Here is a 26,292-nt window from a genome sequence, read left to right as displayed (position 1 = left end):
ATGTCACTGATTTTAGTCAGAAAGTGTCAAGCGTTTCGGGCATAACTCCGTCTCGCCTGACCTTTTCCTTTCTTTATTTGCGTTCTGAAAAATGTTTTGAAAACGTATCTAAGGGGCCTTGATAGCATTAGAAGCAACTGCAAATGTACCTTCATAGCACTTGCTGCCTCTGGTTGCAATACATGCCAGCTGCTAAGAAATGACAAAAGTCCTTGATCCCGAAGTAATGCTTTGTATGCTCACGAAATGCGTTATTATATATGCATTATTCTTCTGCTTAATGGTAGCCATTAAATAGTTGCTTTTGTGGAGGCAACGTTATGACTTCCACATGTGTGGATAGCGGATGGTTTTTTTTTTTTTTCAATGCGTGTACTCTTATTGAAAATTGTATTAGCAGAATTTACCAGGCCAGAACACTAACACTGTGCCTCCTCAGTAGGGTGTTTCAAACCAGGCCCAGTTGTGATGTAGCATTTTAGCAGATTCGAGGTGAGGGCCAGTTGGTGATGTAGCATGCGCTTGTCAACGTTGCCCATGCACTTCACCTGAGCACTACTTTGGCGCTAGTGGCAGGCAAAGTATTTTTCTTCGCAACCTAGATATGAAGGCTGAAATCAAGTGGTGCAGTCTATGTGCGCCTGTCTGATGCACATGTGCATTTGACAATTTTCACTAATGCAATGGCTAGTTCTAGATCATTTCTATCGAGTGTATGTACTCTTGTGGATTAATGGAGTTGGAAAAGCATGTGTGTGCAGTGAAACTCGCTTTGTACAATACTCATGGATTGAAATGTGAAAATTTTGGGCTGGGTAATGCTCGTACCTTCCTTTCCAACGTCTACAGTTCGTGTCATGTCGGCGTAATTTTGTCTCGAACACTTGCGTCAGAGCCAGCCTTACCTTAAGTGGCCATATTTGCAGTGGCATGATGTGGTTATTATGAGAAATTGCTCATAGCTCTGCTATGAGCAATTTCTGGTGGTAACCTCACATTGCTGCAAAAAGTTATGTTGCAGTTCAATCCATGAATACTGTATACATTTACATGTTATTTAAAAAAAAAAATGAAAGTATATTCGTTGCATGCAAAATTAATGTGTGGCTTTTTTGCAAAGAATTTGATTGCGTCTATTGCAGTAATGAAGGTTGCCCTTATTCATTTTTTTTTAGCCCATGTTCGTAATTACAGTAAAATGCCTGTATAACGAAGCGAGTGGGACCACAGTAATTTTCCATTATATATGTAACTTCGTTATATTGTGCACTTTAATGACCTCAGAAAGCACGTAAGCACACTGAGAGGAAAAATGTTTATTCAAAGTCGGCAATTTTCTTACTGAATGCTTAACCACTACCAACCTGATGCCACCGACTTTCACGGGGTGCTGCAGCGCGTAATCAGGCACTGAGGAGAGAGAGATGCACACATTTCACCCTAAACCACAACACCGCACCACAGAACGGGGAGGATTTTGCGATCTTATTCATCCATTTTTATTCAACTTCTTTAATTTTGTAGTTCTTAAAAGTTAGCACGTAATGACCTTGCAACCCCATTGGTTCGGTCCTTTCAGACACTGCGCGCTATGTGTGCGGCTAAGCGTATTCCTTATAAAACAACAGTTCAGCAATCCGGAAGTATGAATTGCTTCGTGAAACATGCAAATTCGCTGTACCGGTTTTCGCTGTAGTGACGTTTAGAATACGTAGCGGGGGTACCAATCTGGGCCAGGCCACGTGAAATGTTTTGTTGTGCAAGCTATTTCGCTGTAGGAGCGTTCGTTGTAGTTGCGTTCGACTGTATATTGAATCATATCCACCGCTGTGTACTGTCCCAGGAGATGACGACCTGTGGGGCGCCCTGGGTCACGTGTACAGCGAGGTGCCCGCGTGGGCATTGCGGGAGGCCCGCGAGCGCCTGACCCCGGCCTGGGTGGCCAAGCACCAGAGCTACCTGCGACGCGTGCTCGAGGAGGCCCTGAAGCGCACCCGGCTGCCCCACGATGCCCGCAACGAGCTGTCTGCGTGCATATCCACCTACGGCACCTTGCTCGGCGAGAGGGCCAAGGAGTGAGTTCACTTCTGAATCAAGCTGCCATGGGGGGCCTAATGGTCATGGTACTAGACTGCTGACCCGAAGGTCACGGGATCGAGTCCCGGCCGTGGCGGCCGCATTTCCGATGGAGGTGGAAATGCTTGAAGCCCGTGTAGTACTTTGATTTAGGTCAGCGTTAAGGAACCCCGGGTGGCCAAATTCCTGAAGCCCTCCACTACGGTGTCCCTCATAATCGTATTGGAATCTTGGGATGTAAAATTGCAGGCATTATGATTATTGCCACTTGTGAATCATTTTTGGCAGCAGGTTGTATAGTTTAACCCCTTTCAAAAGTTGTGGGCCTGAACCCACAACCTTTGAATTATGCGTCTGTGCCGCCCCACTGATGGAAAGCGCCTTTTTTTTTTACATTCGCATCCACTTTAAATCAGCTCAATTTATGTCATAACTACTACACCACAGTTCAAAACGACAAGTAATGTACTTTATGCTTTCCTTGTCTTAATTGTATGTTGTATATATTTAGCTACATCTAACAAGGGAAACAAACTGCTGGAACAATTCCCCTTTAATTTTTTTCCTTGCAATATACTATCGAGTGCCTCGGAATAATGTTGTGTAAGTTTGACACATTTGCAGGCAGTCCATCATAATTCTCCCCTCGTGCTAGTTTTTTTTAGCTACTGTTAAGCTTATAGCAAACATAAAAAAAGGAAAGTGCGTGCCGTAACTTGCATGGGTTTTTTTAACAAAGTTTCAAGTCACAGTTTCATTAGTACATAACAACAGTATTGCTCAAGCAGCACATCGGTAATGCAATTTTGCTTCTGTGTTGTGCAGATTTGTGGAATGGCTCCTGAACGTATACGACACAAGCATCCCAGATGAGTCTCGTATCTGCCTGCTGAAGGCACTGTTGGAGGTGAGGCCACATTTGTTCATATTTCAGTGCTAGCCTAGTTCTTTTCATTTTTTTTCTTTGCAATGTCGAAGCAGATATGCCTGCTTCTGAATTCATTGAGTTAGCATGTTCAAAAGAAGGAATGCAAAACTGAGAAGCCATAGAGCAGTGACCTGTGTGCATTCACTGTGGTGTTTCGGCATGGAGCGTCCACTGCTGACAAGTAGTCGGAGATTAAGTAACTGATAAGTAGGTCACAGATGGACATGGCATTCGAAATTGAGCAGTGTGTAACCATGTTTGCCCCATAATCACTGAGGTTAATGAAAAAGAAAAAAAAATTGAACTGAGCATTTCCCCTCACGATTCATATTATTTAAATTGTTGGGCAGGTGCTTTCATTGCTATAATTTCTTTTGTTATAATTACTATAATTTCTTGCAATGCTATAATTTCTTTTTAAAGGGACACTGAACAAAGATTGAAAAGAAAAATGACGAAAACAAAGAAATTCTACTCTAAAGACATGACTGTGTTGATAAACATAGTGTATTTCACATATTTTTGAACAGTTGGCTGTATACTTGGAAGATTGTAAGCATGCGGCAGCTGCACGCCAACGCGAGCCATCACGTCACTTGTCACCGCGGCAGAAGCAGGGTGCAACGCTTCCTTGCCCGGCTACTTTCCTTTCTCCACCTCTCCTTTACACCTCACTCTCCCCCTTCTACAAAGGCACATCAGGTAGGGTAAAGCCCCATCCTTTGGGGGCTTTACCCCACCCGGGGGCGTTGTTTGCTGCCGGTGCCGTTCGTAGTAGTAATTCTAGAACTGTAATGGGGGCTAAGCATGGTGAGAGACACGGGCGATGGCTGGCATTGATGGCACGCCCGTTTCTGGTGACGTTAACGTCACCTCCTCTAGTTCACAACGCGGCAGTTTGGGAAAAGACACGTTAAATTCTTTATTCCCCTCTAGATTCTGTCTGAAATGAAGGTTGTGTCTGTCGATTTCAGCACCTACTGTTTTCTGCATAAAAATGTGACAGCCTCAAACAATGTGCAATTGGTTAAGAAAACTGCTGAAAGCCTGTGAATTCTTTATACATACTCATTCATTTGATGCATGGTACAGTAAAAGCTCTTTAATTCGACTCTCGTTAATTCGGAAAATCGGTTAATTCGGACATGTCATCTGGTCCCTGTAAATATACGCATCACTCTATGAGACTGGGCGCTCGTTATGTCAGACAGATTTGACCGCAAATCGGATAATTCGGCGACTTTCGGGCCGCTGGCGAGGCTCGAAAACGAAAAAAGAAAAATTCGGAACAAAAGTGAAGCTCAAACGCAGCATCGCCATGGACATCAATTATCGACTTGGCTTGGATTGAGACTGCTTGAACGCCTTTTTTTCGCGTGTGGGTTTTGTTACTTTGTTCCCGTTGGTGTGCTGCATCGTTGATCGCCGATTTATCGAGGAACGTTTCACTACGGCTCCTTTAGCTTGATCGTTGCTGGTGCTTTTGTGTTGACTTCTCGTGTGACCGCACTCCACGCCGATGGCAAAGCCGGCGAAGCAGCCCAAGTACGAGGCCAAGGACTTCACCACCAAAGTAGAAATTTTGCGTGCTCTGAATAATGGGCTCTCCCGGCAAGAAGTGATGAAGAGTGATGAAAGGGGATCCTTGTATCGGCGGCAAAAGAAGCAAGGAACGAGTAACCGTACCTTTAGCCACCAACGTGACGGGAACAGAGCGCTTGCTGCTTCTCGTTATCGGAAAGGTTCAAAACCCACGCTGCTTTAAGAACATCAACAATCTTCCTGTGGATTACCGTGCCAACCGAAAAGCGTGGATGACGGGTGAAACTTGCGGACACTGCAGACATCATGCGAGCTGCTGAGCACCTTGAAGGGCTCAGAAAAATTGTGTCCGCGCGAATATCTGCTCGAAAACAGACAAGCATCCGCGATTACTTTGTTAAGTAAAGGTATGTTGAAAAAATTAGTGCATTTATTGTTTATTTCGACCATTCGATAATTCGGACATTCGGTTAATTCGGACATTTTTTCCGGTCCCTAGCAATCCGAATTAACGAGCTTTTACTGTACTTACAATATTGTTTCCTTTTTCTTAGTAAAGAACTTTTACAAACCGTGATGTTTTTAATTTCTGACTTGCAGGTGCTGAAGGGAAATCCCCAAGTTGCTTCTGAGGTTTTGCAGGTTAGAAGGCTTCCTTTCTCTTTAACTGTGTTGTTATAGTTTTCATCCTGGCTCTCAGTTCTCATAAAGTGTACATCATTGTAGTTCTGGTGACTCATCGTTTCTGGCCTGTTGCGATTGGCAGGATACAAGCTCGTAGGTTTGGCTCATTCCAGCAACAGTTCGCATGTTGCAACAAAAGAACGGCAGAGATTTTGGTTTACTGAACCTAGGGTGCTCACTAAGGAGGATTATACATAGCACCAAGCCGACAAATACGTTTAGCAACAACCTTGCAGTACTTAAAAAAAGGAGAGAAGCCACTTTGAAAGCAAAAGCTGGGATATGGGTGACAGCCAAAGCGGCAGGAACTTGTTCATACGTAATTGTCGTGTTTTCAACATTGTGCATGTTTGAAATTTTGGCTGCTGTTACAAATTATTTGTTCTGTGGTGTGGGTGCTGTTGTTGCAGGGAAGTCCGAATACTAGAGCTGTGCGAATAGCAAAATTTTGGGTGCGAAGCGAATTCGAATATTGAGGTGTGCGTGCGAATCGAATCGAATATTTTTCGAATATTTCTCGAATATTTCTAGAATATTGTTCGAATACTTCGAAGCGAAATTGCAGAAAAAAAGTTAGAGAGGATTCCTAAGCATATTCTTATGAGATAGCAACATGAAAGTGTTTCTTTTCGCTAGGTTGATGAAGCACTGGCGGGGTGATGTTTCATAGTTGTCTTATCAAGAATGAGGCAATGTAGAGGCTGAATCCTATTTATGTACATGATTTGGTGCAACCAAAGTGTTGCCAACAACACTTTACACGTGATAGGCAATGATGCCATTTCCTCAGCCTCTCCTCCTCTTTCACCTTCTGTGGAAGCCCAACTGATGTGGCGGAGAAGGGTGTGCTCCCGTCAAGTCCGGAGTTCCAAATCTGCCTCGTAGACGGCGATATATAAGAATGTCTGAAATTTTGAATGCTAAAAAGCTTCGGCGTCCGATTTTCAGACTTTCTGCCCAAATTTCAGGCCCAAAACAGCATTAATTGAGCCCCCAACTCTGCCACATCTTTCATCTCCATGTTGGAACCAGCGTTTTCTTGAGTTAATACATTTGCGACCGTAGCGGGGCTTGAAAGGCAGCTTTGCCGCAATACCGGGGTGTAATGAGGTGAAGCATATTAAAAATCTAGGGACCACTTCCAATCGGACGTTGACTGTGTCTTGGCAAAGTTCGACTGTAACGGAGCTTGAAAGGTAGCTTTGCCGCAATACGAGAGTGTAATGAGGTGAAGCATATTAAAAATCTGAAGGGGTCACTTTCAATCGGACGTTGACTGTACTTGTTTTTGGGAAGTTCGAATAGTTCGAATAGTAAAATTCCAGTGCGAATCGTATCGAATAGCAAGCACTATTAGAAAAATATTCGAAATTTCGAATATTCGCACACCCCTACCGAATACCAATTCAACAGATCCGAAAAATTGGTTGTCTGAAAGAACGCTCCTAGACTTGTGCTTTGAGAAACAGCTTGAAGCAAAACTACCATGTGCATGGTAGTTTCTGATGCAGGCATCTGCTGCACGGAGCCCCCTAAAGCTCTTCCCCAGTGAAAACACGTCCACCTCACTCATGTGTTCTATGTGGTAGAACCTTGTTCATACGTTCCTGAAAAAAAAATGCAGAAAATAACGTACCATGCAGGAAAACGTACAACCTGAATTCAATAAAACATTGCGAATTATGCTTGGGAACAATATCCCAAACATTGGCACCGGGAAGTCTTACAAAACGGGAACACATCGAGGTTCCTCTGTACATTCGGATGTTAGCCGAGAGAAGCGCTCGTTGCGAACACCTAAGAATGCTTTCATTAGACTAACTGCAACAGCATACGTGATCGGCGCTATTCACTTTTGTGTGCAGACCGTGATGGGCCGTGCCCAGACCATGCTCGAATCGGCCGACGATTGCGAGCTGCTGCTTTCGGCATGCGCGCTGTCCCTTTGGGCCGCGGAACAAGATCCCGAGGCCTTTGCCGCGTCCTACTTCCATGACGCCGTCGACATCCTCGTCGGGTGGCACATCGACGCGCCTTCGGAATCCCTGGCTCGGCGCACGGGCGATGCCCTGGAACAGCTTGGACCCTTCTGGGCCGCCGACCCAAACTTCTGTGCCACCCTGCTCGGGCAGTTCGTGGAGGATTTGGAAGCGTACGCTGAGGACCTCGTCAACGTGAGTGAAGTCGCAGCTCTCTCGGGAACTGCTTGAATGTGTTCCTATGCCTAACCATATGAAGGCAATGGATATTGAAGATGCAACGTCAAGCATTGACACCATGGTATGGTGCCTTGACATTGGTGCTGTTGCTCAAGGTTTTTAATTAAGTGCAATGTTAGGCAACAACTTGTCGTAATGTTGGCAAAAGGAAGACACGTTAATGTCAACCCTCCTATTTCTCTTCAACGCATAGATGATTTTACATAAGGCACATGGGCACCGCCATCTTGGGCTGTTCAACGAATGTTTTCTTGTTTTTGTACAGTCAAACCTCGATAAATCGAACACGGACATATCGAATTATTGCCTATATCGAACGGTTTCTATATCACGTGGGAAATCGCATGCATTTTTAATTTTTTATTTCGAACGAAGTTTGACATATAATGGATATATCGAACTCGGCCACCCCAAACCGCCTGCGCTCCGTTGACAGGCGGCGAGCTTTCCCGCAACTCTCGAGAACAGCGGTAGCGTGGTGGGCGTTTACGACTGCTGCACACATCGACGGCGCCGAGCACGCCACTTGAACATAGTGGCGTACGTGCGCCGCAGCCTTGCAGCAACAACGCACTGCACTTGTTGCACCAGCTCCTCTTTGGTAGCACCGCCAGGCATCCGTCGCTCCATCACATCGGTCGTCGTTGTGCTTGTGTGTTAGGCCTGCTGCGCTTTGTGGTGTGTGTAGCGATGGCTGCAGACGCGAAGAAACGGACAACCCTGACTTTTGTAGCAAAACTGGAAGCAATCCAGCGCGTCGAGAATGGCGAGAAGAAGTCGAGCGTCGGAGACGGGTTAGGCATACCAAGGAGCACATTGAGTACTCTGCTCAAAAACAGGCGACATAAAGGCCAAGGCCGAGAAGAGTCAGCACTCGGGCGCGCGGCGTGTACGCAAAGCTGCTTTTGAAGATTTTGAGAAGGCTCTCCACAAGTGGTTCATGGACGCAAGGGCCCGAAATATTCCTGTATCGGGGCCGATGTTGCAGCAGAAGGCAAAGAACTTTGCATTCATTCTCGGCGTCGAGAATTTCAGTGCGAGTAGCGGTTGGCTGCAACGTTTCAAGACTCGTTTCAACATTGTCGGGAAGACTGTGTCGGGAGAGAGTGAGGACGCCAATGATGAAGAAATTCAGAAGTGGCTTGATCATGAGTGGCCCAAAGTTCTCGCCAAGTATAAGCCGAACCAAATCTTTAATGCTGACGAGACGGGCCTGTTCTGGCAAATGCTTCCGCGGCAAACGCTAGACACTCGCGGGGACAAGTGCCATGGGGGCAAGCAAGGCAAGGCCCGTGTGACGGTCCTATTGGCTGCCAATATGGATAAGAGCATGAAGCTGTGGTTACTTGTAATTGGCAAATTTAAAACCCCGAGGTGCATGCGGAGCTGCCCCAATATTCCGGTGACTTATGCTTGGAATAAGAAGTCGTGGATGACGAGGGATATTTTCCTCAAGTGGCTGAAGGCGTGGGATTCGGACCTGGTGCGTCAGGGACGGAAGGTATGCCTTATTGTCGATAACTGCACGGCACACCACACCGATGCCCAGCTGAGCAACATCGAAGTGGTATTTCTGCTGCCTAACACCACTTCGAAGCTCCAACCGTTGGACCAGGGCATTATCCGCACATTTAAGTCTATCTACAAGCGTCGGCTGATCGACATTTGGCTTGTAAAACTCCGGAAGGGCCAAGATCTGAAGATCGATCTTTTGGGCGCCATGCAAATGCTCAAAGCGTCGTGGGAAAACGTCAAGCAGTCGACGATAGCCAACTGCTTTTGGCATGCGGGCTTCGGTGGATGCACTGACGAGGCATCAGTGGAAGAATCTGAGGAAGCTGGGTTGGCATGCGCAGATGAAGAAAGCGAGCTCGCCGAAACGTGGAGCAAGCTGGAGAGCTTTGTTGGTGCGGAGACGCAAATCATGTGCATCGAAGACTTCGTTGGAGGTGACGACAGCACTGGTACAACGGCGGAGCTAACGGATGTAGAGATCATCGCCGAAGCTACCGCTGAGCAGCCGAGTGAAGACTCTGCCGAGGTGGATCCCGCAAGCGCTGATGGTGCCCCGCTCCCGACGTCAGCTGAGGTCGTAGCCGCTTTGGCCCTTGCGCGCAGCCACTGCAGCGCGATTGAAGGCACCGGCCTTTCACTTGTGGATCGCCTGGACTATGTTGAGGACGCAGTCGTCAAACACGCCATTGCTAACAAAAAGCAGGCTACTCTTTTTCAGTATTTTAAGCCAACACAGTAAATACTTTGTTTGAATCATCAAGTGAGTATTTACTGCACTACGATTGGTTCGTTGGTTGTTTTCCACAAGTTCTTGACGCATTTTTTACGTGATTTTTTATATCGAATTCTGGATATATCGAACTAGTATTTCGCGATCGCCGTGCCGTTCGATATATCGAGGTTCCACTGTATATCACGACCTGAATCGGTAAGGGCACGAAGTGTCGAATGCATGAACCCAACCATTTCCATGCGTATGCATCTACTGTAGCACTGTTTGTTTAATTAGAGATACAAATTTGCAAGGCTACAGCCCAACATGGCGGCATCAAAACCCACCCGTAAAGCAGCCTATAGCGTTTGTTGTTTTGAAAAGTTGAATTTGATTATTAATCATGTCTTCTCGAGAAGTTCATACGCTCAATGGTCAAGTACCATTGCTGTGATCATCTCTGCATGATGATGTGTTTTGCTCTCATCTGCAGTATCGGGAGGGAGGAAAAGAGCATTTGTCATGTGCCGAGTTGTTTGTCTTTCTTTTCTTCGGGTGTTCCTGCTCGAACTTTGCTTGCAGTTTTGCTTGCAGTGAATGCACCTTTTTCCGCATGCGTGTCCTTTCCGTGCACTTTGACCCCATGCACTGCCTCTTGTGTCATCTAGCGCAAGTACAAGATCAGCTACCGACAGCCGCGCCCTGCCTTCTTGAGTGTGAGTGCATGACTCCTTCCCCATCCTTTCCTTCCTTCGTTCCTCTTTACAAGTATTGTACGTGTGTTAACGCACTCGCCTTGCACATATTGAAACACAGCGCAACCACTGTTACTGACAATTACTGTTACTGTTACTCACAATATTAATGGGAACTAACAGACAATAACGCCAAGGAAAGTATAGGGGATGTTTTCAGTAATAAATGTAAGGTAATTGTGAAGAAAGAAAAGTGGACGAAAAGATAGCTTGCCGCGGGCAGGGACCGAACCTGCTCTTTCTTTCTTCACAATTACCTTGCATTTATTACTAAAACATCCCCTATACTTTCCTTGGCGTTATTGTCTGTTAGTTCCCATTAATATTGTGTATAACAAAGAAAACGAGCCCTTAAAATTAACACTTCTTTCCTTCATTCATAGCGAGGGTCTCATTCTGGCAGACTTGATGCTTTCAGGTGGTTTGTGAGGGATTAATGGTCAGCTGCCAGCTCGTAATAAGTTCACGTGCTACGTGACGCCAACAAGGCAGAAAAAGAGTGTTCCACACTCGCCGTCATGGCTACTGGCGGCGCTGACTGACACTCCCATGTTTAAATGCACACATATACCTTATAAAGTGGACGGGGGGATGGCCGCCGCGGTAGCTCAGTTGGTAGAGCATCGGACGCGTTATTCGAAGGTCGCAGGTTCGGTCCCTGCCCGCGGCAAGCTATCTTTTCGTCCACTTTTCTTTCTTCACAATTACCTTACATTTATTACTGAAAACATCCCCTATACTTTCCTTGGCGTTATTGTCTGTTAGTTCCCATTAATATTGTGTATAACAAAGAAAACGAGCCCTTAAAATTAACACTGTTACTGTTACTGACGCGGACCAAGAGAAACGGGGACAAACCGCAGCGCTGGTCTGTCCCTCTTTTCTCTCGGTCCGCGTCGTGGTTGTGCTGTGTTTCAACATGTGCAAGAACTGTCGCCAACTGGCCCAGCTCTCAGTTCTTCTGCTTGCCTCGCTTTTGGTGAAGGGTGCCCAAATGCTGAGATGAAAGCTTGCTGCATGCCATCCACCTTGCTCCACGCTTTCATGTCATGCGTGTTACGGTTAAGTTAGAGGGGACATGCACCTAGTGCACTGCCATTATAGCTATTGCCGACGTATGGCATATAGAAGCGGTTTCAGCACAGTGGAAAGTGTGGCAAGCTGCTTCTGACTCGTGGTGTGAAATGGCACAAGAAAGACGACGACACCAAACAGAAAACACCTGTGTTCTGTCTCATTGTATTTTTCACACAAATTTTACGACACGGCAGCAGGTTGCAACAGGGGGGCAGCCATAAATTTGGGATGGGGGAGGGGGTGCCTACCTTTTATGTATGTTTGTGCGTGTATATATACATATGCAAAATTAGAAAATATTGGGGGATGGTGTTCGGATTCCCCCCTGGCTATGCCAGTGGGTTGCAGGTGAGAATTTTTATCTCTCCTTTAGTTAAATCTCGACATATTAAGTCAGGAAAATAGACAATTCACTTCATTGTATAGAAACCTTTCTAATTTGAAATTCGACTTTGTGTAGTGTAGTCACTAACAGATTCATTTTTAGTTTTTTTTTTTTACACATAAAGAGCTGCAAAGAATGCCCAAATAGCGTGGATGTGTGTAAGGAAATATGATTTCAGCGCAATAAAAAAAAATTGATTATGTTGAACCTGAGAGCTAGCGGCTTTATTTATAATTTGATGCTACACCACAAAGTTTTCTTTACAGTGGCCGCATGGAATGGCTAAATTCAAAATAAATTTAGGTTTGATGCAAGGTGGTAATAGGAGACCTGAGTTAAGGCACCCTCATTCAGCGCGACCATTTTTTGTTTTGTGACATTGTGCACGCATTATGTCTGATGAAATAAATGAGATCTGGTTTGGCATTGAAAGTTTTGCTCATCACCATGCATTGGTTCAAATCGCACTTCGCCGTATTGACATTAAAAATGCATGTTTTTTTAAGGACACTGAGTTTATAAGGCACTTTAGGGGCCCAGGCTGTCGTATGATGTTGTCGCTTGGCGTAACGCAGAAGAAACCACATATAAAAATAGCAAAAAAAGAGGAAGCAAGCGAGAAATAGAAAGAGAGAAAAAAAGGCAGAAAAATATGGAAAAAGAGAAAAAAAAAGAAAGTGAGGAGAAAAAGGAAAACTGAATAGAAACAAAGAAAGCTGCCCAGCTCCGCACTTCTTTCAGGCTTGGTGCCCCTAGTGCGAAGCTCCCTTAGATCTTAAAGGCCTACTCCAGCGATTTTTCGAGGTCGATGGATCTCAGTGAAATTCGCTGGGTACGTTCCTTTGCGCGTTTCCGTCATTTATGCCAAATTACAGGCTTGAGACATGCGCAGATTGTTTTCAAATGAATTTTAAAGATTGTCTGCAAACGCCCTCCTGGCTTCCCACAATTATTGGCAACATTGCGTCTGTGACGTCAGTATTGGGAAGGCGGCGGAAGTGACGCAGCCGAGGGCACCGCTAATTTCGGTGCTTCGGCCGCTACAGCGAGCGTCTGCTGTGCACAAGGCGACTGACAGCGTTGGTTTGGCCGGCGCTTCGCTGGTCGTCCCGGCTGTCACAGTTTTCATACTCCGCGCCGGCGTGACCGGCATGCCTGCACGACTTCCGGTTCGTTCGTAACAACGTCTACGTCATACGTAGACAGTACACTCGGTTGGGTTTCGGTTTCGGTGTTGCGCTTTTTTGCTTAAATAGTGCGAGCTCTCTTAATTTTTTAACAACTCCTTAGCAAGACAACACTTTAAAAAAGTTTTAGGGCTAAGAACTGTCCCTCCCAATCTGCACCTTGCAGTCAGTCTGCCAAATACCGTATTTACTGGTGTATAACCCTGCCGTGCATGTAACGTGCACCCGCAACTACAAACCATGGAAAATAAAAAAAAAAGAAAATTATTCCTGTGCATTGCCGTAAAGCCCGCTTCCTTGCAATACTTTGAAGCTGTGCCGAGAAGGCAACTTGTGCACTGAAATTTAGGTATGACTAGCACCCCAACTATAGCTCTGAGAATTCTGAGTGTCTTGTGTGGGTAACGATGTATGCGAGAAAATACGGTACTTGATGAGACAGATTATTTATTGGTGTAAATTAGGATGCACAAAACAAGCACAGTACGCACGCATGCCACTCTGTGTATGTTCTTTCCTTCTGCTGTTTGCCTTAATTTCTTTACAAAACTATGTTAAAAAAACTGCACCGAGTAGCCCACTATCTCGCATCATTGATGAAACCCATTTGTCAGGACTTCTGCCCCTCTCCTGAAAAGAAATTGCGGCAGATTTTTGTTATGGGAATTGCACGTGCGAAGCATGTTGTCAATAAAAGCTGCATCAACACCCGAGCTAAAGGGCCAAGTGTGTAGGCAAATATGGCCAGCACAAGCCAACAGTAGTCAACATTCCTCAATGCTGTTGTAATGTAAGTACAATAGGCTTAAAGGAGTCCTGACACAAAAATTTTCGCCCCGCGTTTTTTTGCTGCAATGTGTTGCTGGGGGCCTGTTAGTCATAACACGGCACATCGTTTGCTGCAGCGCGCGACAGATAATTAGTTACAAGCTCCTCATAACCGACACATCCTCAGTTTCGGTTTGACAGAGCTTCAAAAACGACAAGCCGCCGGGTGCAACTATCACCACCTAGCGAGTGAAACGCTCGGTCACGTGAGCACAGAGAATAGTGACGCATTTCCGCGCGGTCTGTCATTCGTCGGGCTCATTGTCATCTGATGGCGACGATTTTCTTGCGGCGGGGATGGAATAAATTTTCGATGTGGCGAATCACTTCAGGTTTGACCCGCTGGCGAGGAGCGATTTGTCGGGAAGCGCATCAAAACAGAAATGGTGGCTACGACGTCATCATAACTTGTACCGGCTGAAACGTAGGGGGGTCACCTCGGGTCACCTCCGAGGGTGTCAATGCACCAGGTGCGGCCTATAATGCTGGATCGCTCTTGCGAACTTCAAAATTCATATAAAATACCTTCCAAGCTTTATTCGCTGTCGGTATTTTGCAGATGGTACACGCACGGACACGGGAATCGATCCAGCAGGCTATCTCTGCCGCGAAATTTTGTGTCAGTACCCCTTTAACTTGGCAGGTCTAAAACAAACTTGATGCAGTTCTATTTGCTAGTGTATAGTGCTGTCAAACTTCGCACAGAATTTTTTTTACTGCCCCGCCATATAATGCTACGTAATGTTGTGCTTTAAAAAGCCTCGTAAAACTTTGTCTGCAAACAGCACTAAGCTGGTCAAAAGGGTTCCGCTTGTTTGATCTGATCTATGCTGATAACGCTTGAAGCTGCTGTTTTAAAAGTTTGTGCATTTCATCAATGCTGCTTCTGGCCTGTGCTGTCTGCTGGGGAACACAACAGGAGGATGCCAACGAATGCCTGGACAGGATGGGCTCTCTGCTGCGTGTCTATGGCACGGTGGTTCACAGCCTTGGTGACCAGGCAGTCCAGGTCGTGACCTGGGAGCTACTCAGCGAGGTGAGACGAGCTCCTTGGTTCATGGCTGGTTTAAAAAAAAAGTAGATTGGAAGTTTTCCTGGAAGTGATAGCGAGGTTTTAGTGTTGCGTTGTAGGTCCTGTGTCCGTGTTCAATGGTAAACGATACTAAGGGATATATGTTAGTGCCAACATTAGATAAAGACTCGAGAAAGAAAGAGTTGGAAGGAAAAGCTCTGGTGCTAACATGTATTCCTTAGATGTCAGTGAACTTACCCAGCAACGAATCCCACTAAAAAAAAAGATTAGAGGCTACCCTAATCCTTGGCTTAGGTGTCTGAAGTGCCACTTGCACCTCAGCATTCCTGTGCCCCTGGTGCCCCTGCATTTCTTGGGTTAACTTCGTGCTTCGTTGCACTGCCAAAGCGGATTGTTGGTAAGGGATTGTTGGATCGGGCCCGGGTTGGGTCGGGCTCGGGCCTGAGCCAGGCCCGTACTAGGCCCAGGTCAAAGAGGCCGCCGGCTAGTTCACTTCAGCGCTCTAATAGACAGTTGTTTTGGAAGCCTTTAGTCCGGTCTTGCTTTAAGGCGTAACATTTTCAAAGATCGAAGGCGGTCACATGAAGACGGCGAGAGAGCCATCTTCAGGGAGCAGCGAGGACGGTGGCTTGCTCGCTAACGGGTGACAGATCTGTGGCACTGGCGGTGACTCGGGGAAGAAGGGTGGGACAAAGAACCTGCTTGTTTTGAACACGAAAACGTAGTGTACGTTGGGTGCAATTGCCTGCCGAGGAGTCAACACGACAGCTTTAATTTATGTAACGCTGCCCAGCCTGGTGTATTCCTCACAGAAGCAGCTAGAGCACTTTTTTTTTTTTTTTTCATTGCATTGTGCAATAGATGAAACTTGCAGGAGACTTGCTACTTTTACTCAACAGCTCGTATGCACTTGATGTAGACTCAAGCTAAAAATGTCTGCCATGTTCTTGTTTTTTTTTTTTTTTTCACTTTATGGAGGTATTATATTTTGTAGTCGTTCTTTGAAATGCAAAAATAAGATTGCATGGTTAGCACTGTGTGCGTACATGAAACAGCCAGCTATGACTCCAATTATATTTTATATTGCCCTGCAATTATTTCGCAAGAGTGTTACGGGCGTAATTAACCGAAAGTGTACACAGTACCAGTGAAAGTCGTGACACTGAAAGAAGTTCCTAAAACAAGCTCTAGAAAATATCTTGTGTGCGGCAGGTATCTTCACAATAACCGAACGTTGCACAGTGCCTCTTTATGCTCAAGGCATAACTAGCTGAAACGGGCCAGGCCCAAACCTTTCGGGCCCGGGCCGGGTACAGGCCACATTTACCTAAGAACACCGGGCCGGGCTCGGACGGGCTGGCGCATGGCGTTTTCAGGCCGGGCCCGGGCCGGAAAATATCGGCCTGTGCAGCGCTCTAGTTTCTTGTCATGCTTTTTCACTCAAATCTAATGTTTTCTTGGATTTTACACTTTCTTTTCAGAACCTTCATGGAATGGCGAACTGTGTCCTTCAGGCAACCGAATTTGCACCCAGAAACTCTCTTCTTGTCTCAGGTGAGCCGCCTTGTTTCCTGTGGTCACTGCCATATCTACTCTTTCCGTTCTTAGTGTCACAGGGTCGGTTACAGCATAAAAAAAATATACTAGAGCATGCGTAGTGGAGGCATGCTTATATGGGCAAGGGTAGTGCATGGAGCGCGTAGGCAAGATAACCGCTGGTCATTAAGAGTAACTGACTGGATTCCAAGAGAAGGCAAACGCGCGAGGGGGAGATAGAAAGTTAGATGGGCAGATAAGCTTGTGGGTACAATGTGGCCGCAGAAAGCACAGGACCGGGTTGATTGGCGGAACATGGGAGAAGCCTTTGCCCTGCAGTGGGTGCAGTCAGGCTGACGATGACGATGATGATAAACCCTCTCACTGGTGTGTTGTTTGCACAGCCAACCAGACGGTGGTGCTTTTGTGCAACCTGACGGGCCAGTGTCCTCCATCCCTGGTGGACCTGCTGCACCTGCAGGCACAGTTGGTGCTCTCCGAGGCACACACCCTGTCCCTGCTGCGACTGCTCGGATCACTCGTCCAGCACCTGGGACCCCAGGTAAGCTGGAGACCGACTGTTCACGGCTTGTAGTCGATGGCAGCATTGCTAGGAACTAACATATCTTCCCACGTTTAACCTGCCCTTGCACGTAACCCACACCGCACTCCCAGCTGCAACGTGCAGAAATCTTTTTGCAGCAGAACTGTACATGGCTAGGACGTGGATAAAATGACGGTGGTCCGTGAGTGCACAGAAACTATAATGAGGAAGCAATGCCAGCATGTGCTACCTTGAAGGGTCTCCGTGCTTGCACTGGTTATGTTACAGGTTTTTTCGTCATATTTATAGCTAGGGATGATATGTGTTGCAGATGAATAGCCTTTATGCTAATGTCACCAAACGCAAAGTTTGAAGCACGCATCTCTTAAAAGTGGTGATAGAGAGGTTAACCATCTCTGTGGAGGGCGTGTTGATATTTTTTTAAAATAAAGATCCCTACGTAATGATGTGAAGCCACCTTCCTTTCATTGCTGTAAGCTAGCCTTCCATACATTTCTTTGAAGACACCTTGCACACTCAAATTTGTGTAAGCTTGCAGCCTCATTTTAGCTCCGAATTTTCTGTCTTTTCTGTGGGTTATGTGCACAAAAGTACGGTAAGCTATGCCTTTGCATGACCTTGTCTTTCAACAGTTGTTCAGTCTTCTGAGTGAGAAGGCACTTTGCCAAAAGCATCGACTTGAACTGGAAGTTCATTGATGGAAATACAGATGAACTCAACAATAATGTTCAAGAGCCACGATACTATCATTGCTATTGCTGGTAATTGTTGCAAGAGGGTTGTACATATTGAAGAAACAATAAATGGGGGAGGGACTTTCCTTGCTTTTTCTTTGGTTATCTCACTTAATCTCATAAAACAACAAGATCGTTGAAATCATCCTTAGACCTTTTTCTGCAGACTCGTTATTTTTTAATGCTGAGTCTTCCTGTTCCCTCCTCGTAGATTCCACTGCCACTGGTGTCGCTGGCCTTCGAGAGCCGCTGGCGTCGCAGCCCACGGGCACGAGTGCAGGCACAGCTGCTGTCGGTGCAGCACGCCATGCTGAAGCTGAAGAGCGTGGCCATCGTAGAGGAGGCCTACCGGTGCCTGGTGCAGAGCCTGGACGCAACCAACATGGCGGCCACGGCCCTGGCACCCCTGTGCTCCCTCAGCCAGGTTGCCAACGCCCGACACTCCATCATCGGGGTGAGGCACATAAGCCCCGTTGGAAACGTTCTACAGTAGACTCTCAATAATTCAGACATTTTGATTAATTCAAACAAATCTTAAATTTTTTGTGGTTCCGCTGTGTTTTCAATGTATTTTAAGCCACTTAATTCAAACTGCCCCGCTGCACAAATTCGGTTCATTCAAATTTTTTTCTTGTCCATGTTGAGAAATACCTGCTGCCTTTGTTGCAGTGATGCTACCGCTGCGCCAATTGCGCCAGACTGCGCCAAAGTGCCCTGGCTGCTACAACCTGCTACATTTCCTCAAAATTTGGCGATTCTGCGCCAAGCCTGCACCAAAGGGGTGTACTCCGACTTTCAGAAATGAAACTAACTACATGAGGTTCCCCCATTGAGAGCGACATCGCGCTGTACGCGGACGTTCTCCATGAGAGTGATGAAAATGGAGACAAAATACAGTATAACCTCGTTACAACGGATCTGTTTACAACAGACATTCGGATATTACATATCAATTTGCGGCGTTACGCCGACCTCCGTATTAGTTCCATTGATTGAGCTTCGTTTACAACAGATTCTGGAACAACAGACATTCGGATATAATTGACTAAAATTTCAGGCCAGCAAGGTGGTCAGGACTCCTTTAGAGCGGACTTTTCTACCACGGTCATTAACTTCCGACTTCAAACGTCGCTTAGCATACTTTCGGGACGGGAGCAGCGCACCGCGGATATCGACGTACCGATTTAAGAACGAAGGCCACCGATCCCCGGTCTGTCAATGATCAGCTATGCCTAGCTGTAGCGACAAAAAAAAAAAAAAAAAAAAAACGGCGCGCAGCGTGCTTGGTGTCTTGGTGTTGCGTTTGGGACGCTGACACGCGAAATTGCGAGCCGCTACCACCGCTTCTCCGCGCGGTCACTGCGCGGCGAGCTTGGCCGGGGGATCCGCTGCCGATGCGCAAAATGCCCATCCGCGGTTCTGAGGAGCCAGCGGGCAATGCGATTCGTTGCTTGAGACGAAGGACATTACGGCTTCTTCGCTTTCGCATGTCCGCTAGCGCGATGTTCTTGCCCGCGAAGTTCGGATTTGGCTCGTACAACGGCACCGTGAACGGGGTTAGGCCTAACCACGACATCTAGTAGAAGCTCGGTTGCGATGTGCGTGGCCGCGGTGCCCGATGTTTCAAAGTACGTCATGCTCGATTGCGAGTACAAGGAGTTGTCCCGCGGTGGTCTTCGTCATAAGCTTCGAAGTGCTGATAAGAAGAACCTCGAACAATGGGTCCAACGAGTCAACGCTATTAGTCGCACGTCTGCGATGTTCGCGACGAGTGCGGCGCACTATCGTAATCTGATGACTGAGCTTCCGCTTGCAGCTGCCCAACTAAAGCGTTCCAAATTATCGTCGACCCATAAACATAGAACGAGTGCGAACGCGTCACTAAGTAGCGCAATTTTCGACAGCCACGACCTCGCGACGCACAAGCAGCAGACGACGATCCCGTAGCGAGCATTAACACGTTTTGGCTGCTTCTGCGGTAATACCGCAGAAGCAGCCAAAACGTGTTTTTCGTACGGTTGTTACTGAATGGAGGAGCTCAGGGGCGTAGCCAGAAATTTTTTTCGGGGGGGGGGGGGGGGGTTCAACCATACTTTATGTATGTTCGTGCGTGCGTTTGTATGTGTGCGTGTATATATACGCAAGCAAAACTGAAAAATTTCGAGGGGGGGGGGGTTCAACCCCCCCCCCCCCCCTTGGCTTTGCACCTGGAGGAGCCAGCTGAAACGGAGAACTTGAACGCGGAGAAATGCTCTTTACGACGAGCCCAAAATGGTGGCGCCCAGTTGCGCCGTTGCCGAGCTATAATTTTGAAAAACGAATTTTTTTATATTTCCCCAATTCTCGCCAAGTCGGCAGACGCAAAACAAATTTTTTATAGCACTTCTACGTAGTTTTCATTGACGACATTTTGGAATCAGATAGAAATGGGCTACAGAAACTGAAAATGCGATTTTCCAAAAATCGCATTTTTTTTGTCCCCCGTTAAAAATAAGACCATGTTTGTGACTCGTAATTCTCTCCGGTTATAACAGAACCATTCAGTGTTTACTTGAAAGTCTGTTGTAACAGTAGTTGGATTTTACGTACTACCTTTACAACAGACCAAAATCCTCTTCACTATGAAGGTCTCTTGCAATGAGGTTTATACTGTATCAATATGGTGTTGTCAAGCGGATGAAGGAACTGCGTTTTGTGTTTTTTTTTGTAATCAAAGCATCAACTGTAGGCAACATGGCGTAGCAGCAGTCAAGCGACATGCAGCCATGAAACGGCACATTGATACTACCAGTTGTCATTGAGACGCTTCAGGCGGGCTGCAGCGGCCGAAAACGATCCAGCCGACTTTGGAATTCGGCAGTCCATAGAACGTTTTGCAGTGTGACCGGGTGACAAACGCAGAAACTCTGTTTGTGCTTGGCATGACTCTCAAGGGCATCCCATACTCGTGGGCCGACACAGCAACTGCCTTGTTTTCCCAAGTTATTTGGAGATCCGAAACAGCGAAGCAGTTTAGTTGTAAGAGGTTGAAGGCATCCTACATAGTTAGTGATGGCCTCGGGCCGTATTTCAAGAAACTTGTGCTTGACGAGCTGAACAAGCCGGATGTGGTTTTATCTGTTAGCATTGACGAAACTACTCTTCCTGAACAGAGGTACCAACAACTTGATGTTGTAGTTAGGCATTTCTCCAACAAAATTCAGCGAGTTGTGGAACACCTACAGTTTTTCCGGCTGGGCTCTGCGACTTCGGAAATTTTGGCTAGTGAAGTGCGGAGAGCAATGATGGACCTGCCGCAGAAAAATGTCATTTGCTTTTCTACGGGTGGCCCTAATGCAATGAAAAGCTTCACAAAAAAGATGCAGGAAGCATACCCTGACATCATAGATGTAGGAGAGTGCTGCTTGCACAATGTGCACAACTCATTTGCCCGCGGCTCTAGTGCTGTTGGCTGGGATGTCGACGCTGCTGTGGTCGATGTTTATTACTTTTTTAAGAATTCTTCGGCTCAGAACGAATTGTTGAAGGCAGAGCACCTGCTCCAAAAGCTAGTTTTGCTGCTCCAAAACGTAATTTTGCCTGCTCCAAAAGCTGCTCCAAGGTGACCTAAGCCAGTAGCATCACTGTTGTTGCTTCTAGCTGAACATTCACGTTTTTATGTCACTAACAGTCGCAAATAAAGCTGATAGCCTGCCTACAAAACGGCCACACTGTGCAGCATGGCTAACATCGACGTAAGCGACGGCTTCGTTGGAAACACAGTCACCTTGTGGTACATCGAGCGTCAGTCCTGTCACACACTTCTCTGTCCTTTCCTGGTTAAAAGTAGCGCTGGAATATCTTGAGTAAGACTGTATCACCAGCTAGCCCCGCATTGTGTTTGGTAAAGTCAAGACAAAAAAAACGCGGATTCCGGTGTGCAAAGGTGGCTTTTTCGCAGTGCTTCACAGCTATGCAGGGAAGCTAGCTTCGAGGCAATACACGAAGATCATTTAGAAAGTTTTCCGTGAATCGTTGCTGAGAGTGTGGGTTATGCCCGAGAAAATACGGTATATGTTACAGGCAGAGCCGGAACGCAAGCGTGATGTAACCATGCCACAGCGTCCGCGATTTCTCGTTTGTCCCACTGTAACTGGCGCTACTAGTTTGTTTTGATTGTAAGTCGACCCCTAGCTCTGGATTTCAAATTTAGATGAAATGGGGGTGTGTCCAGATAAGATCGAACACGAGGTCCCGGTCACCATTCCCGAATTTGATGAAATTTACTGTAGGTCTAGGCATTACACCCAGAACAATGGTCTCGCAGTTAGTTTTGCGAAAAAAAATTTTCTTCGCCCGAAAGAAAAATATACAAATTTTGGCCGCAAAAAACACTTTTCCGCCAATTTCGCGATTTCTGAATTTTGAGCGTACCTAGGGAAGAAACGGTACAATTCTTCGTCACAATATTTATTCCCTTTAAAGAACAAGTGAAATACAATCTTATGAGTCTCTTATTTCTCTTGCTTGTCGAAGCACTTTTGAAGAAAAAAATCCCAAACTTGGCGAATCGCATAAAATACCTGTATTTCAGGAATTTATTGCTGCAAGCAAGTTAAAGTGAGGATAATAAAGATCGGCACATATTAACTTTGATACTTTCGCTCTCTTTTAAAATAATTTGCGTGGTTTTATCGCGCTCCGTTTTACTCGATAAGTGGGCTGAAACGTAAGTGATTTACCAAAAACGCCGAACTTTGAAAATGATTTTCTCAAAAAGGCCATTTTTAATTTTTTTTTAAATCCCTCTGATTGAAGCCAAGGTCGTCATCTACCATTCTGCAGAAAAAAACGTTGCATTATTTTGGTTGCTAACAAGTTATAGTGCGTCAAATGTCACCATGCCAGCCTAGCGGCCGCGTCGTTCGTTATGTGCTGAAATTCGGATATAAGTTGTTGAAAATACTTGTACATGACATAATCACAAATCAGCAGCTCCACACCAACAAATGCGCAGCCAGGTGTCATGGTTCAGCAAGCTTTGCCTTGCGATCAGCCGCTTGACAAACCCGCAGCAGCGGCCGCTCGATGCTGCGGGCACTCACATTACATGAGTGCCGCTTCGACTGCGGATGAGCTCCGCTTGCGCGCCAAACTACACTCAGAAGACAAACGAAAGAAGGAATGCATCACTGTGAAAGTTAAAGGCTGTTAAGTGCTAACAAATCTCATAGTATGCAACGAAAACTCTGCCGGCAATTTCCCAGTGAGCGCAAACTATAACAAACTTATTTTAGTGTAAGATGCAGCTTCATTATAATGAGGTTTAAGTGTATGGTATGTTCACTAGTTCATACCATTCACCTGATGTTGCGCTCTCTCCTTCCCCCAACACCCAGATGTGGGCCCTGAAGCCAGCCTTCTTCGACCTCCTGCTCGAGTACCTGACACCGATCAGTGACTGCTGGCACGGATCACCCAGCACCCAGTATGCCATGCTGTACCTTCTGCACTCGCATAGCCAGAGGTAATGTCATTGTTAAGGCTCATCATTGCAAAGCTTCACACCTTTCTGCACACTTCGATTCATGATACCTGAAATACACAGGGGCACAAGAAGACAGGGACAAGTGCCTTCTTGTGCCCCTGTATAGTTACATGCTCGTATTTCAGGTATTGCGAATCACCAACTCGCCCACTCAGTCATTCTGTCGTGTTACCTTGTTTCGTGTTTGCTGTTTGTGTTAACATTTGTTGAGAATTCTAAGTTGTACTCAGGTTGCTTGGTGCCAGAAGGCGTGTCTTGCATGACATGCACACATCGTACAATTGATTGCCGTCACATTACGTTAACACACAGTGAAGCAAAGGAAAGCATAAGGAAGTAAGTTCCAATACCTATTATTTTTAATTGAGCTGTGCAAACAACTAAATGGGAAATAAAAGTGTTTATGGAAAGACAACTTCCTACTAATGGCAGCCAAATCTACATGCACCTAATGTGTCCAATGCTCAGACATTTGAGCTACCTCAACTACCCTTCATTTCTTCTCTGGAAGCTGCTCTCTTATAAACATTGTTGGGTATCTGTGTATGTGCATTAGATGTAGTAATGGGAGTAATAGCCGGGACCAGTTATGGCCATGGTCAGAAACTACAGGTGCTGCATAGTAATTGAGCTTTGAAACGTGCACCTAGCCAATAAACCCCGAAAAAAAAAAAAAAGTAAATACGTGCTTAAGCACTGAATGTGTGGTACCTGATGGCATCGAGGCCCTCTAACAAGTTGAATAAGTGAATCTGAGGTTTCTTCAATTCGCTCTCTTCTTGTCATTTGCGTAACATCGTAGTGAGTTTATGAGCGCCTGCTTTGCGCTTTGTGTGAAACTGGCCTTTGTGAACTCCGCACAGGCATGGACACTTCATATCGTCCAGCACGCTGCTCATCCACGGCGACGACCCGGGCGTGCCGCGAAGTGTGTACCTCTCGCGAATACTCACCCTGCTTGCCGGTGTTCTCACATCGAACGCTGTGCCTGACGATGTCAGGTGGGTGTCTGTCTTTTTCAGCTCTTCATTCATTGGCTCGCTCTTTCTGATTCGATGATTTAAATGGAGTGTGGTAGCTGGGAAATGTATGTAAGTGGCGTGGGAGGCTTCTGCAATGTTTTGTTCTGTTTTTATAGCAGTTACACTCGAAGAGAAATTGAGGTTAAAAGTACCTTGGCTATTTCGTTTCCCTGTTATGCAGCTATAGGTAAAGGAATAAATGATACCATTAAACGAGAGGCCTGCCGTTGTAATGAATGTGCACGTTCAGTACGCTTTGCAGGAATTTCAGGAAGTTCAGTGCTTGCATGAGGGATCAGGAAAAACCTAGAAGAAAAAAATATTGAAATCACTTATTTAGGCATTTCCAATCCCAATCTATGCTCTATTATGATTTAATCCTAGTGAATAACCTACACTGTGTAAATGATTTAGCTGAATATGCACTGTCCCAAAAAAGGCAATTTAGTGAGTGCAAACACGAAAGGAGCTCAAAATTGCTCACACACACCGAATGTCACAGGGCCATCTTATCTTTCCTGGCACGTTGGTATCCTTCAAAGCTCAGTTTCGTCTGTGCTTGCCATCGTGCTCTGCTGCTCAGTGAAGTGAAGCAGGCATTGAAAGATGTATGAGAACACAATGGTGCTGCTGTGATGTGCCATGTCATCTTCTGAGCTTCATGCTGTGCCCTTAGCCTACGTGCTGTGTTCCTTTCCATGTCAGGCTACATCTGCGAGGCCAGCAGTGAGGATGATTCTGAGTGAAGTGCTGTTATCTCTTTCTCTTTTCTCTGTGCCTGTTGGAAACACAGGCGCCTGTGCCAGCACTGGTCCCTGCAGCTGGTCGAGTGCCTTCAGCTGCACATGCCCCATCTGGCCCACTCGACCGAGTTCCTTGGCCTCGTCGACGCCACCATCGACTGCGGTGAGTGATCCTCGTCTTCTTCCGTGTTTATCGTGTCCTAGTGCGAAGGCAGGCTTAGGTTTCCAGAAAATGAAGCTGTGAAGTTTGAGAATGCATTTGATTGTTCTTCTATATCACGAACTAGCTCGCACTGCTTTTGCAGGGTCTCTGCCTAAACATGACACATTCTGTGTGAAGTCGCCTCCATGTGAAAGAAGTGGCAGCTGGCAGATTCATTTGTTGGTGTTGCATACTGTTGGCCTCTTTCACAGGGTAGTTGCAGTAGTACCTGGAAAACAACTGGGATACAAATGGAAATAATGCAGAAACCCTGTTGACTGTATAGAAAAGCAGAACTAGTTAACAAAGAATACACACTCAAACCTCATTGTAATGAAGGCACTTTTTATCGTTACATCCGAAAATTTATTATAAAAGTATATTCCTAACACTGTATATATTGTAAGACTATTCTTCATTTACTTCGTTATAACTGACATTTCGTTATATGTGTGTTCGTTATATCTATGTTTGAGTGCATTGCGGCCAGCGGCCACAGCATGTACTGTTCTCAGTCTCTTGCAGAAGCGCCATGTTTCAGGCATTGCTTCACACTGAAAAGGGCATCACAAACGGACGCAGCAGCAACCGCAGTGATGCTTGCAACTCAAGCACACTGGAACAGAGAATCTGTGTCATGGGATTCTTCAGGAATTTGTTGTTTTTGTCAAGCTTGTGTCTTATAGCTCACTCGAGTTTGAAAGGGTGGGGAGCATCTCTCTTTTGCTCTGTTTCTATCCCTATGCATGTTCTTACTGTGTTCAATGAAACATTCGATTCTACATTGCCTGTGTGAGTCGAAAGGGGCTCAATTTTCCATTTGTATTTCCTGTTAAAAGGACATCCTGCATCTGCCGCTTTTGCCTTGAGTGACGCTGGATAGCACTCTTGGTACTAATCTGGGGCATGTACATAAAAGTTGCAAAAAAAAAATCCAGTGGGAGGATGGTCACTACGATAGCTTAATTAAGCGAAATGGATGTAGTGAAGATAATGGGGGTTTGACAGCTTATCTCTCTCCA

General features: G+C 46.1%; 1 protein-coding gene across 1 annotated transcript in view; it reads left to right on the top strand.

The window, feature by feature from the left end:
- LOC119398885 (serine/threonine-protein kinase SMG1) overlaps window positions 1–25,231 on the top strand; it is a gene marked incomplete at its 3' end in the record, with an annotated part of 31,843 nt that extends 6,612 nt beyond the window's left edge. Inside the window, 12 exon segments of the mRNA XM_049417813.1 lie at window positions 1,844–2,075; window positions 2,902–2,983; window positions 5,147–5,188; window positions 7,096–7,404; window positions 10,345–10,392; window positions 14,828–14,944; window positions 16,423–16,495; window positions 16,882–17,039; window positions 17,988–18,230; window positions 23,155–23,282; window positions 24,167–24,304; window positions 25,119–25,231. Of these exon segments, the coding sequence (XP_049273770.1) occupies window positions 1,844–2,075; window positions 2,902–2,983; window positions 5,147–5,188; window positions 7,096–7,404; window positions 10,345–10,392; window positions 14,828–14,944; window positions 16,423–16,495; window positions 16,882–17,039; window positions 17,988–18,230; window positions 23,155–23,282; window positions 24,167–24,304; window positions 25,119–25,231 (1,683 nt within the window).
- Between the last annotated feature and the right edge of the window lie 1,061 nt (window positions 25,232–26,292).

Source organism: Rhipicephalus sanguineus, chromosome 7 (assembly GCF_013339695.2).
Source record: "Rhipicephalus sanguineus isolate Rsan-2018 chromosome 7, BIME_Rsan_1.4, whole genome shotgun sequence".
Taxonomy (NCBI): Eukaryota; Metazoa; Arthropoda; class Arachnida; order Ixodida; family Ixodidae; genus Rhipicephalus; species Rhipicephalus sanguineus.
This window is presented reverse-complemented; position numbering and strand designations above follow the sequence as displayed.